The sequence below is a fragment of the Myxocyprinus asiaticus genome, chromosome 1, assembly GCF_019703515.2.
Source record: "Myxocyprinus asiaticus isolate MX2 ecotype Aquarium Trade chromosome 1, UBuf_Myxa_2, whole genome shotgun sequence".
In the NCBI taxonomy this organism is placed as follows: domain Eukaryota; kingdom Metazoa; phylum Chordata; class Actinopteri; order Cypriniformes; family Catostomidae; genus Myxocyprinus; species Myxocyprinus asiaticus.
Genome location: NC_059344.1, coordinates 45,336,717 through 45,351,399, shown reverse-complemented (window position 1 = coordinate 45,351,399; position 14,683 = coordinate 45,336,717). Strand labels below are relative to the sequence as shown.

General features: G+C 47.4%; 1 protein-coding gene across 1 annotated transcript in view; it reads left to right on the top strand.

Moving 5' to 3' along the window:
• The window catches only part of LOC127446122 (SHC SH2 domain-binding protein 1 homolog B-like), a 41,971-nt gene extending 34,011 nt beyond the window's left edge, over positions 1 to 7,960 (top strand). The window contains 1 exon segment of the mRNA XM_051706795.1: positions 7,264 to 7,960. Coding sequence (XP_051562755.1) covers positions 7,264 to 7,472 — 209 coding nt within the window. The 3' untranslated portion in view covers positions 7,473 to 7,960.
• Positions 7,961 to 14,683: the final 6,723 nt, after the last annotated feature.

Below are 14,683 nucleotides of genomic sequence, written 5' to 3'. Positions count from 1 at the left end.
CTTCACAACAAAGTATTCGCTTTCAGCTTCACAACAAAGTACTGGCTTTTCAGCTTCACAACATAATATTTTTTAACACACATAATGTCTCTGGTCTCTCTCCCAGTGTGTCACTCAGGTGGCCTTTTAAAGCCCGTCTTCGTCGTCCCTGAAACGAGACACAGGTGTTTAATATCAGTAATCACCAGGTGATGGACCTTACCGCTTCCTCTCTCCCCAGTGACAGACACACGACCACGTCCCTCTCCACATACCCCCACCGCCCGACTCAGGCCCGGGCCCCGTCCGACCTGCTAACCCCCCACCCAAATCAGCCACAACCATCTGCGGCTCCGGCCTGTGGACCACCTTAAATTTGAAGGGCTGAAGTGCCAGGTACCAAAGAGTGATCCGTGCCTTGGTATCCTTCATGCGATGGAGCCACTGAAGCGGGGCATGATCCTAGCAGAGGATGAAGGCCCGCCCCAGCAGATAATAGCAGAGGGTTAGGACCGCCCACTTGATGGCAAGGCACTCTTTCTCAATCGTGATGTACTTCGTCTCCATAAAAGAGAGCTTGCGACTGATGTACGGCACGGGTCGCTCCACCACCTCCACCTCCTGCAAGAGCACGGCCCCCAACCCCCTCTCTGATGGGATTAGAGAAATGAAGGGGAGAGAGAAGTTAGAAGCATGTAGGAGCGGCCCGCCACAGAGTGCAGATTTCACTCTCGTGAAAGCCTGTTGGTCCGCTGGAACGGATCTGGCACCCCCTTTTTAGTGAGATCAGTCAAGGGGCTGGTGACATCAGAAAAATTAGGCATAAATCTTCTGTAATAGCCAGCCAGCCCCATGAACTGTCTCACCTCCTTTTTGGACTTGGGACGTGGGCAGGCCACTATCGTTGCGGTCTTATCAATTTGGGGCCATACCTGCCCATGACTCAAGTGGAAGCCCAGATACCGTACTTCCACCCGCCCAGTTGCGCACTTTTTCGGGTTTGCCGTGAGTCCCGCCCATCTCAGTGACCTCAGAACGGCTCTTAGATGCTGCATATGCCTCTGCTAGTCATTATGGTATATAATAATATCGTCCAAGTAGGCAGCGGCGTGTGGCCGGAGGATCTTATCCATTAGGTGCTGGAACGTGGCTGGAGAACCGAACGGAAGAGTAACGAATTGGTGTAATCCAAACGGTGTGGAAAAGGCAGTTTTCTCTCGGGATAATGGAGTTAAGGGGATCTGCCAATATCCGTTTGTTAAATCCAGTGTCGAGTAAAATTGAGCCGCACCCAGTCGATAGAAAAGTTCATCAATTCGGGGCATTGGGTATGTGTCGAATTTAGACACCACGTTGACTTTCCGGTAATCTACACAGAACCGGACTGACCCATCACTCTTAGGTACAAGAACAATCGGGCTGGTCCAATCACTGTGCGATTCTTCTGTTACCCCCATCTCAAGCATTGCCTCCAATTCATCTCAAAACACTTTTTTCTTATGTTTGGGTATGCGGTATGGCTGACTATGCACAACCACTCCCGGTGGGGTCTCGATATGTTGTTGTATGAGGTTAGTATGACCGGGAAGAGGAGAGAACACGTCCGCAAATTCTTTTTGCAACTTGGCCACCTCCGTGAGCTGGGACTGTGAGAGGTGGTCTCCGCAATGGACCGGGGTGAATGGATCGACTTTGAACTTCACCTCCGGCCCTAGCTCCGCCCTCTCTGGAACTACCGTCGCCATGGACACGGAGACCGCCTCTCTCCATAATTTAAGGAGGTTGAGGTGGTAAATGTTACGTGCTCCACCACTATCCATTCGTTTAACCTTATAATCGAGATCCCCGACTCGCCATGTAACCTCAAAGGGTCCTTGCCACTTGGCGAGTAATTTTGAGCTCGATGTGGGGAGTAATACAAGTACTTTGTCTCCCGGTGCAAATTCCCGCAGCTGGGCACCCCTATTATAGGTTGCCTATAATAGGGCTGCCTCTTGAGCTTGGAGCAAATTTTGTTGTGACAACTGACCCAGAGTGTGTAGCTTTGCTCAAAGATCAAGGACATATTGAATTTCATTTTTGCTTTGGGAAGGTCCTTCCTCCCACACCTCCCATATGACGTCAAGCACCCTGCGGGGCCGGCATCCATTCAGAAGCTCGAAGGGGGAAAACCCCGTGGAAGCTTGCGGGACCTCCCTGACTGTAAATAATAGGAGTTCCAGCCATTTGTCCCAATTTCTAGCGTCTTCGTGCATGAACTTGCGAGTCATGTATTTCAAGGTTCAATTAAATCGTTCCACCAGCCCGTCAGTTTGTGGGTGGTAAACGCTGGTGCGAATCAATTTAATTCCCAGCAATTCATAAAGTTTGCGTAGTATACGTGACATAAACGTTGTGCCTTGGTCGGTGAGGATTTCTTTCGGAATCCCCACCCAGGAGGTAATTTTGAAGAGTGCCTCCGCAACAGTGCTTGCTGAGATGTTGCGAAGAGGCACTGCTTCCGGATATCACATTGCATAATCCACCAGGACTAATACAAACCAATATTCGCGTGCTGACCGTTCTAATGGCCCAACGAGGTCCATACCAATTCTTTTGAAGGGGGCCTCGATCAATGGGCACAATGGCACTCTTGGGGTGGCCGGTGGATTCACCAACTGACATTCGTGGCATGCCGCACACCACCTGCGCACATCTCTGTGAATGCCCGGCCAATAAAAGAGGTCCATTAACCGGTGTAGTGTTCTCTCTTGTCCTAAGTGACCCACCATAGGATTATGGTGAGCCGCCTGGAAAAGTGTTTCCCGACGGCTCCTCGGGACTAATAACTGGGTTGCATTTTCGTGGGTCTGAGTGTCCTGCATCACTCAGTACAATCGGTCCCTAATAATTGAAAAATACGGATATGTGAGGGCAACGTCAGGCTGGAGCTGCTGGCCATCAATTACTCTCACTTGGTCAAAGGCGTGCCTAAGGGTTTGGTCATGTGACTGCTCTAGAGGGAAATCCCCCTCTGGGAACTCCCTAAGGGTGGGAATGCCGGAGGATTTCCCCCCTGCATCACTCTGTTGCTGAGCAGACGTGGACGGCCCAGGCTCCGTCTTCCCCAGCCATCGCGTCACACATCACACACTGAGATTTTGGTTTGCAGGACCATTCCACACACAGCGCTTTTAATAACCTTTTAAACCCTGGCCAATTTTTTCCCAGAATCAGTGGATGGGTGAGGTGGGAATTAACCGTGGCCTCCACTCTATGTTTTACCCCCCGAAATTGAATGATGGTAGATATTTGTGAATATCCCCATGCATACACCTCACCATCACCTTGTGGTTTGTACCCAAAGCCCCTTCATGAACCAAACCATGGAGAATCGAGGTTTGATTGCAACCAGAATCCATCAGGGCTTGGTATGTATGCTCCTTAATTTTTACCGGTATCCTGTACGTCCCTGCTTGATCGGGGGCAGTCCATGGTGTGTCGGGGACCCGAATCCACGTCTCCACCTCCATTGCTGGACGCCAGTCTTGGACGCGTCTCAGCCCCCCACCACTCCGTCAGACCAGCCCAGGCTTCCCGGCTGCACCTGTGGTGGCGGAGACATCAACCTGGGAAGGACAACGGAGAGGGGTAGGGGAGGGGGCCGGCGCATAGTGTAGCCCACTATGTGAAGGTGGGGCGCCGGTTTGGGTGGAACCACTCCTTGTTTCCGGGGAGTGGGTATAGGGCGAGAGGGAGGAGAGGGAGGGACAAGAGGATTAGGAGAAGTAAGAGGGAGAGAGAGAGAGATCTGGACTGCTCAAAAAGGCTCACAAACGCCTCCGGATCATCCTGGGGACCCATCTTGGTGAGCAGGAGGTGCGGCTTCATTGCTGCCTCCGGGGTCGCGGCGTAGGATCCGCCTGGAGCTAGCCAGCTCCGTAAGGCCTGCCAATCCTCGGCCTGGGCTTGGAGGAGCTCCTGGAAGCGGTGTTCTGGTGAGACTCTTGGATGCTGGCCAGGGCACGGATGACTTCGTCCAGCGGTGAAGTATCCATAGCGTCCCGTCTTCTTCCTTAAGTGTAGAAGGGTTCGAGTAGGAAGGACACGGGAGCCGGTTTCACAGTCCACGTGAGTCAATATTTAATGCAGTTGTCTTCAGCTTCACAACAAAGTATTGGCTTTTCAGCTTCACAACAAAGTACTGGCTTTCCAGCTTCACAACAAAGTATTGGATTTTCAGCTTCACAACATAGTATTTAGAACACACATAGCATCTCTGGTCTCTCTCCCAGTATGTCGCTCAGGTGGCCTTTTAAAGCCTATCTCCGTTGTCCCTGAAACGAGACACAGGTGTTTAATATCAGTAATCACCAGGTGATGGCCCTTACCGCTTCCTCTCTCCCCAGTGACAGACACACAACCACGTCCCGCTCCACATAAACTTGATACAATATACTCAAAATATAACAGCTGACATGTTGCTCTTTATATATATATATATATATATATATATATATATATATATATATATATATATATATACAGTGCATCCGGAAAGTATTCACAGCGCTTCACTTTTTCCACATTTTGTTATGTTACAGCCATATTCCAAAATGGATTAAATTCATTATTTTCCTCAAAATTCTACAAACAATACCCCATAATGGCAACATGAAAGAAGTTTGTTTGAAATCTTTGCAAATTTATTAAAACGAAGAATCGAAAAAAAATCACATGTACATAAGTATTTACAGCCTTTGCTCAATACTTTGTTGAAGCACCTTTGGCACCAATTACAGCCTCAAGTCTTTTTGAGTATGATGCTACAAGCTTGGCACACCTATTTTTGGGCAGTTTCTCCCATTCTTCTTTGCAGGACCTCTCAAGCTCCATCAGGTTGGATGGGGAGTGTCGGTGCACAGCCATTTTCAGATCTCTCCAGAGATGTTCAATCGGGTTCAAGTCTGGGCTCTGGCTGGGCCACTCAAGGACATTCACAGAGTTGTCCCAGAGCCACTCCTTTGTTATCTTGGCTGTGTGCTTAGGGTCGTTGTCCTGTTGGAAGATGAACCTTCGCCCCAGTCTGAGGTCCAGAGCGCTCTGGAGCAAGTTTTCATCAAGGATGTTTCTGTACATTTCTGCATTCATCTTTCTCTCTATCCTGACTAGTCTCCCAGTTGCTGCCGCTGAAAAACATCCCCACAGCATGATGCTGCCACTACCATGCTTCACTGTAGGGATGGCATTGGCCAGGTTATGAGCGGTGCCTGGTTTCCACCAGACATGACACTTGCCATTCAGGCCAAAGAGTTCAATCTTTGTTTCTCATGGTCTGAGAGTCCTTCAGGTGCCTTTTGGCAAACTCCAGGCAGGCTGTCATGTGCCTTTTACTGAGGAGTGGCTTCTGTCTGGCCACTCTACCATACAGGCCTGATTGGTGGAGTGCTGCAGAGATGGTTGTTCTTCTGGAAGGTTCTCCTTTCTCCACAGAGAAATGCTGGAGCTCTGTCAGAGTGACCATCGAGTTCTTGGTCACCTCCCTGACTAAGGCCCTTCTCCCCCGATCGCTCAGTTTGGCCAGGTGGCCAGTTCTAGGAAGAGTCCTGGTGGTTCCAAACTTTTTCCATTTACGGATGATGGCGGGCACTGTGCTCATTGGGACCTTCAATGCTGCAGACATTTTTCTGTACCCTTCCCCAGATCTGTGCCTCGATACAATCCTGTCTCGGAGGTCTACAGACAATTCCTTGGACTTCATGGCTTGGTTTGTGCTCTGACATGCACTGTTAACTGTGGGACCTTATATAGACAGGTGTGTGCCTTTCCAAATCATGTCCAGTCAACTGAATGTACCACAGGTGGACTCCAATCAAGTTGTAGAAACAACTCAAGGATGATCAGTGGAAACAGGATGTAACTGAGCTCAATTTTGAGTGTCATGGCAAAGGCTGTGAATACTTATGTACATGCGATTTTATTTTTTTCGTTTTTTATTTTTAATAAATTTGCAAAGATTTCAAACAAACTTCTTTCACGTTGTCATTATGGGGTGTTGTTTGTAGAATTTTGAGGAAAATAATGAATTTAATCCATTTTGGAATAATGCTGTAACGTAACAAAATGTGGAAAAAGTGAAGCGCTGTGAATACATTCCGGATGCACTGTATATAGGATATACTGTATATATAGGAATATAGGAAATTACGAAAGTCTTTCAGTCTAGAATTACAGTGAAGTTGTTCTTTGCATCATTAATGACTTTGTTTGTCAAGAACAGCAGGGTTTTAGTGCAGAAGCCCTCAATTTAGGGGAGAGCCGTAGATGTGTTTCAAACACTATCCTTTTATTGTACCCTATCATTTGCTGGCTGACAATATCCATTCAGATTCCTCACCACTGGAGGGTTGAATGAAACTGTTGTGTGGAGGCATCAGTCTGCATTGTCTGCTTACCAAACAGCAATAGAGATCCACAACTGGGGCTGATAGCTATTTTGAGTTAATGTTGTTCCTATTAGAGTTCCTCTATTTATGATTTATTGTTTATCATATAAAGGAGTAGTTCACCCGAAAAGGAGTAATTCGCCCACCTGTTGTTCCAAACCCATATAACTTTCTTCTGTGGAATGCAAAAGGAAAAATTCTGAAAACTCTGCTGTTCGCTCTGTTCCATGCAGTTACAATGGATGGGGACTGTAGCTTTTGAGCTCCAAAAATTATGAAAAGGATGCTGAAAGTCTTGACATTCGCCCTAGCTCTCTTTGTCGGATTTGTGTGAGTTTATGAGAGAAGTAACAATGTCTGAATCATTCTTTAGAGTCAAATCTCAATTAATCACTCAATCCAGTTCAGAAAACCCATCTGAATGATGAATCAGACTGATTCAGTTTTTGAATTCAACTTATTGACTCAATGCAGTGGTTGCAGTTGTTATCAGCTCACAGGAGGGAAAGCATATCAGTGAATAACGACTTAAATTTCAGCATGTTTCTCACACAAAGCTATCATATGGCTTCAGAAAATGTGAAATATTGCACAAGTCACATGGACCACTTTTATGATAATTTATTATAATTTTTCTTTTAAACCTTTTTAAGCTTGAAAGCTTCAGTCCCTATTAATAGTAATTGCATGGAAAAAGTGACTGCACAGTCCTGAGAATTTCACCTTTTGTGTTCCACGGAAGATAAGAAAGTCATACAGGTTTGGAACAACATGAATGTGAGTAAATTATAGTTTTGGGGCAAACTATTCCTTCAAGGCTGAGTTTTAGATTCAAAATGTGTCTGATCTGTTTTGTCAGATGACCCAGAGAGGGAGGAGAAAGAGGAGGATTCTGATAACACTGGGGTAAAAACGGAGGCAAATATTGATGACAGTGACAGTGATGAAGATGAATTACCCAACATTGTGGTGGAGGAAGAGTGCCCAGCCATCAAAAATAGCTGCTCCGGCCCACCAGACTTTACTGAAAGTAATGATGCCAACAAGCAAGAGTTGGTTGCCACATAAGTCAAGAAACGCAGTCTTCAGAAAAGCCGAATGAAGGCACTAGGGTCCATGCAGGCTGATGAGAATGTACTCTCCCAGGAAATGTTCATTTCCATTCATGGAAATCAATTAAAGCACAATGGCAAGGGCAGCTTTTGTACATTCCTTTACTGAAACCTTCTCGATGGCAAGCATGCACAGACATGCTTTAATGTTTAACTCTATTTATTCTTTATATTTTCAGTTTTGCTCCAATTTTACTTTGTGGGCTTTTCATTAAATACTGTGTGGGAGTAACATGCTCAATTAATTAAAAGCATGCTCAAAATGTATAGCTTTTTAAACTTTCTACGTCTTACATTTTTAACCAAAATGCCATTTGGATTCAGATTTTTTTTTTTTTTTTAAATACTTTTTTTTAAATATTTACACAAAAAGAGCTTATTTTTTCATACTACCACCAGTTTTTTTATTACCCGGTGAATACTGAGAGTCATATTAAAAAATTATACAGAATAATGTTGTCTTCATGAGTTCTCACAAAGTTCATGTTAAATAGTCCTCTGTAGCCACATTACACTATAGTTTAATTTAAAAGCAAAAGCAGTGTTTGGTTACACTTTAGTTTAATTGTCACTAAATTTAAAAGCAAAAGCAGTCTTTGATTTAACTTAAGTTTAAATGTCACTAAATTTAAAAGCAAAAGCGGTGTTTGGTTTTGTCTTAATTGTGTCATAATATCATGTGGCCAATTGGCAAAAATCAACCTTACCTCTTTATATAGTTTTCTTTAAAATATATATATATATATATATATATATATATATATATATATATATATATATATATATAAAGAAGTTAGGAGAAGAGCAAGGTCTTTCAAATTTTGCAGGGACAATAACACAGTGAAACTGGCATGATCTCCCGAGTCGTTACCAAGCAAACGTGATAAATTGCTGCCACTAGTACTCATGTGATTCTCGTTGATGACCCGATCGTATCGTGGTTCGAACTCTGGTTCGGACCAAGCTACTGAACCAAGTGTAGAGTCTAAAGGCTTACTTATAAATACTAGACTTCTTTTAGTTCAACTAAAAATTATGATGAAAAGCACTGATGTTTTTGTTCTGCTAAGGTGTTCATTTGGTGATATTTCCCCAATTCATGCACATCCCTTAAACTCTTGACCTAGGAGAACTCGACTAGTTGAAGAGGGCTGATGACTGGATTAAGACGTGTGGTTTAGACGTGATATTCTTTATTTATAATTGTGCGTGCCTGCTGAGTAGATTGTAGCTTGTTAGGTTAATATCTTAATGTTAAAAATGGAGTGAATATTGTCTGGGGGCAGGACGCTGCCAACCTCTCAGGTGGATGCCGAGTTGTAATGTGCTAAGGAAGTGCCAGCGATCTGGGAAACTAGGAGACCAGCAAAGGTAGGCAAGTGATTTAGGGACTTAGGCCTATTAGGGTCAGTTTAGAATTTCCATAACATTTGGCAAGCCAGAGGCAGGAGTTCGAGGTTTTTCTCTTTTCAGCCACCACAGAGTTTACTTCAGCTGAGAAGATTTGAAGTTGTGTTGGAGAAGTTATTTTTGTCACAAGCTCGAGAGCCAGCATGAACCCATGACGGCTGAGGAGAAAATCCAGAGAGGACAAAAGGAATTAGGACCCAAGGTAGGAACCAGACTCAACTTTCTCTTTGGAAATTGAGGATTGCGCATTTGAAACTGAAAAAAATGTAAACTGTGAAATTTGAATATTCAGAAATAACAACTCCATGACAGGCGTGGCCTTAAATTGAATTCTACTTGAGATTAAATTTAAGAATAATAGAATGAATTTGAATTGTCTTTAATAAGAGTTTTTTCTGACCATGTCAAGGGTCATTTTTGAGGTAGTGCACCATGCTAAACTGATCATACATCCTCTCAATAGTGGATGATGGTGACAATTAGACAAGAGGACAAGTTTACCTGATAAGCCTCTCAACAATCCAGATCGGATGTTTTGTTGATGGCTCGAGTCTCAGAGCCTCAAGAAGGTTCTGTGTTTTTCATGTATTTCTGTGTCTAATGATGTCATTATTGAAACTAACTTTCCTCTTTCAGAATGAAAAGGGAAATGAATGCATGGAGACAATCTTAAATAAGATGATATTAGGCATATAATAAGGCAATCAATTAAATCAAAATTGTGTGTGGGTGTGGTTGCGTGTACACACAGAGATATACTGACGGTGAAGAAAAGATAATAAGGTATGAAAATACATTTAATTTTTCAACTCTGTAAAGGAAATTGAATCTGAGAATCTTAAATTGGGTTATGCGTTGTTAACATGCCTATAAAAATGCATATGAATGTAAATTATAATTAAAATAAGACTGTTCATAGAGATAAAAGAGATAAGAAATAAAAAGGGAAGCTGTTGAACAAGCAAAAGAGTAAAAGTTTGGGTTCCCCTTCTGTCACTCACTCGATGTTGTGTCGATGTAGTGACACTAGGGGTCACTCTTGAGAGCCCCGATCACCTCAGATCTTTGAGAAAAGGCCAATGAGAATTGGCGAGTGGAATTTGCATGCCACTCCCCCGGACATACGGGTATAAAAGGGAGCTGGAATGCAGGATTTATTCAGATTTTTTCTTCGGAGCTGAGCGGTTGTAGTATGAGCGAGCTGAATACTACTGCTGTTCCATTCACCTCTTAAGAAGCGTATGCTGTTGGATATATGGCGCATTTCCAGCGGCTTTCTCTCCTTCTGCACGACGAGTTCAGATTTCCCCCTGGGCGCTTCGACAGCGCTAAAAGAGTGTATATTCCTGCTAAAGAGTATATTTTCTCTATTAGAGCACACACATTGACGTTGAACATCTTTTTAAAGACACGTCTTTTTAAAGATGCCTTTCCGTCTTTGTGTGATTCCTGGATGCGGTCGTTATCTCTACGCCTCCGACGGCCACGGGCGCTGCCTCACGTGTCTGGGCAGCGATCACACCGAGGCAGCATTTGTGGATGGTTCATGTTCTCATTGCGAGGATATGAAGATGGCAACGTTGCTGTCGCGGCTTTCCTTCTTCGAGGGAAAGCCACTCTAGCCGCCCCCCCGCGCTGTGCCTTCTACCCACGGGTGTGAGGCCGACCTGGCTGGCGCTGGAGACGATTTGGGGAGTTCAGTGGGTGCGGTCTCACCAGGTAATTCTCCGCGGACCTCCCGTTTCTCAGCATGCTCGTTTGCTCCCATCCGGTTCCGAAATGAGACCAGCCCGCCTCATGGCCAGCTTGACGTCTCTTTCGGGGCCCGCAAGCAGGATGAGTCTTCGATTGCTGCATCGGAGATGGCAGGGCGGTGCACGGGTACTCGGAGGTCCCTCAGGTGGATCAGGCGTTTGCGATGCACCTGTGCCCGCAAATGTCGCCACCTGGCGGGATCGTCCGGCGCTCCCCTCCAGAGCCTGTAGGACTACGTCGTCTCTGGCGGCCAAAGACTACAGTGCCGCTGGACAGGCCGCCTCCACCCTGCATGCCATGGCCCTCCTGCAGGTACACCAGGCCAAGGCACTAAAAGAACTGCACGTGGGTAGTCCTGATCCTGATGTGCTGCAGGAGCTGCGTTCGGCGACGACCTCGCCCTCCGGGTGACGAAGGTCACGGCACAAGCACTCGGGCTGGCAATGTCCACCTTGGTGGTCCAGGAGCACCACCCGTGGCTGAATCTGGTCGACATGAGGGATGCAGACAAAGCACGCTTTCTCAACGCGCCCATCTCCCAGATTGGACTTTTCGGCGACACCGTTGAGGACTTTGCCCAGCAGTTCTTGGCGGTGAGGAAGCAGACGGAGGCCATCCAGCAACATCTTGCCCCGGCGCAGCTCAAGATCCCGCACCCCGTCTGCTCGCCGAGGGGGTCCCCCTGCGGCAACGAAAGCCCAGGTGGCTCCGCCTCAGCCCGAGCCTAGCACTCGGCCCCAGCATAGAGCCCCCCGCAGGAAGCTGACGCCCCCCATCTCTCGGGCCGGCACGAGGACACAGAAGGCTCCTAAGCGCCCCTGAGACGGACGTCCCGGGGAGCGAGACATCCGCTACGGAGCTGGTATCCAGACCACTCCATCCCCCGCTGGAGGGCCGGGAGGTAAATCCTTTGTTTCCTTTTCTTTTTTGTTCGCCGCACTCCGAACGGGCTGCGGTACCAAAAGAGCGGTTTCCACACTCCTTGGGTCACATATTCGGTGTTCACGTCCGGTGTTGTCACGGCTGCCAGACACCGAGCATTCGCAGCCAGGGCCCCGCGAACGCAGCCCCCCTGCCTTCGCGCACGCGCTCGGCCGCGCCACACCTACGGCCAGCCGGTTGTGACGAGTCTCAAGGACGGCCCAAGAGGCCCTCCTCCTCAGTCACTAACCTGCCCTATGCCGGGTACGCAGAGCAAGGTAAGTGCTTTGAGGTCCCCCTCAGCACAGCCGCCTTGGGTCGGAGCTCCTCGACGTGGCGTTGCCTGCTCCCCCCCTGCAGCGAGGCCCCACCCACAGGTACGTCAGATGCGATCGTCCCCTTAGTGCCTGGAGCTTGGACACGTGGCTAACACTTTCCAACCCGTCGCGGTGGCTGGAGTCCGACTCGGCTACGCGATTCAGTTCGCCAGGCGCCCGCCCCAGTTCAGCAGCGTCCGCTGCACTTCAGTGCAGGGCGAGAACGCCGCCACCCTGCGTGCGGAGATTGCGACCCTTCTATGCAAGGGCACGATAGAGCCTTTCCCTCCAGCCAAGATGGGGAAAGGGTTCTACAGCACTTACTTCATCGTACCAAAGAAAGGCGATGGGTTGCGGCCAATCTTGGACCTGTGAGTTCTGAACGGGGCCTTACACAAACTTCCGTTCAAGATTCTAATGCAGAAACACATTCTGGCATGCATCTGGCATCAAGATTGGTTCGCGACGGTAGACCTGAAGGACGCGTACTTTCACGTCTCGGTTCTACCTCGACACAGACCCTTTCTATGGTTTGCTTTCGATGGCCAGACATATCAGTACAAGGTCCTCCCCTTTGGCCTGTCCCTGTCCCCTCACGTCTTCACGAAAGTTGCAGAGGCAGCTCTTGCCCTGTTAAGGGAAGTGGGCATCCACATACTCAACTACCTTGACGACTGGCTGATTCTAGCACACTCTCGAGAGTTGCTGTGCGCACACAGGGATTTGGTGCTCAGGCACCTCAGCCGTCTAGGGCTTCGGGTCAACTGGGAAAGAGCAAGCTCTCCCCGGTTTAGAGCATCTCTTTTCTCGGCATGGAGTTAGACTCAGTCTCAATGATAGCGTGCCTCACAAGCGAGTGCACGCAGTCGGTGCTGAACTGCCCGAAGTCATTCAGGCGGAGGACAGCGGTTCCACTGAAACACTTTCAGAGGCTTCTGGGGCATATGGCTTCCTCAGTGGCAGTCACACCGCTCGGGTTGATGCATACGAGACCGCTGCAGCACTGGCTTCAAACTCGAGTCCCGAGATGGGCATTGCACCGTGGCACACATCGCATAGCTATCACGCCGCTCTGCTGCCACTTATTCAGCCCTTGGACAGACCTTGCATTTCTATGGGCAGGAGTTCCCCTACAGCAAGTGTCTTGGTCAGCTTGTGGTCACCACAGATGCCTCCAAACTGGGCTGGGGCGCCGTGTGCAACGGGCACGCAGTCACCGGTTCCTGGTCAGGACCGTGACTGGGTTGGCACATCAACTGCCTATAGTTGCTGGCTGTACTACTCGCCCTGCGGAGGCTATTGCCATTGATCCAGGGCAAGCATGTGTTGGTCCAGTCCGACAACACAGTGACAGTAGCATATATAAATCGCCAAGGCGGCGTACGCTCTCGTCACATGTCGCAACTCGCCCGCCATCTCCTCCTCTGGAGTCAGCAGCGGCTGAGGTCGCTGCGGGCCACTCATATCCCAGGCAGCCTCAACACCACAGCGGACGCGCTGTCGCGGCAGGCAATGCTCAGCGGAGAGTGGAGACTCCACCCCTAGGTGGTCCAGCTGATTTGGAGATGATCCAGCAAAGCACAGGTAGACCTGTTCGCTTCCCGAGAATTCTCCCACTGCCCGCTCTGGTATTCCCTGACGGGAGCCCCCTTCGGGACAAACACACTGGCACACAGCTGGCCCCGGGGGCTGTGCAAATACGCATTCCCCCAGTGAGCCTTCTTGCACAGACCCTGTGCAAGGTCAGGGAGGACAAGGAACAAGTCACCCTCGTGGCCCCATACTGGCCCCATACTGGCCCATCTCAGGCGTATTATTTTTTTTTAAGGTCAAATGTGGATAGGATACCACAGGGATGGACTAAATTCTGAGCCTACCATGTTTTTTTTGTGGAACTTTTGAGTAATTTAGGTTTCGTACCGCATGTGATAGGGCTCTCATCTAATGCGCTAATGAATTGTTCTTGTGTTTACTGATTGAGACTGCCTATGAGATAGATGTTAAGCTTTACTTCTCCTTTAAACAGGAAATGTACACGAAGTGTCAAAAGCACATGTCCGGCCTTGTTCAGCAGTATCTTTTATACCCAGGGCTCCCCTTGATGCAAGAAATACCAAATGCCATCCCCTTTGTAAAACCACCATCCCCCTTTACAATCCACTTTAGATCACTTGTGTCATGTATTAAATATAACTAATTATGCAAGTAAAATATTTAATTCTCTAGGTTTGATAAATAACAGACTTTAAATATTGGCGATTAGCCGACCAGAATTAGATTTCGACATGTTTGGGGTTGCCAGATTTCAAGAGGTGAAATCCCCCAATCATACCTACACTTACCAGTTTGGAAATATTCTGCCAGTGTGATGCTTTAGTTGTGCAATCTGGCAACCATGAGTGCGCAAGCTCTCCATCCACCAAAAGGCGCCAGTTTTCTGAAAACACCGGCAAACAGGTATGTCGGAGTTTAGCGACGATGGGTTGACTTGTCCTCAGTGTTCACAAGAAACTTACGCCCCTGAAAGTAATGTAAGTTTTCAAAAGTTTTGTGGACTTGTAAAAATGGCAAAGAGAACAGTTAGAGGAAATCTTGTCTTTATTTAAAAAGAAGAGAACAGAATGTAAGATATTGCTATGAAAAATGTACAGTTACAACATGAACATGTTTTTAAATCAAACAATTTTCAGGGTTACGCCCTTAAAATGCTTTTGTGTGTAGAACAACTTTTTGCACTACTGTTTAAGCATCCTTCATATAAACA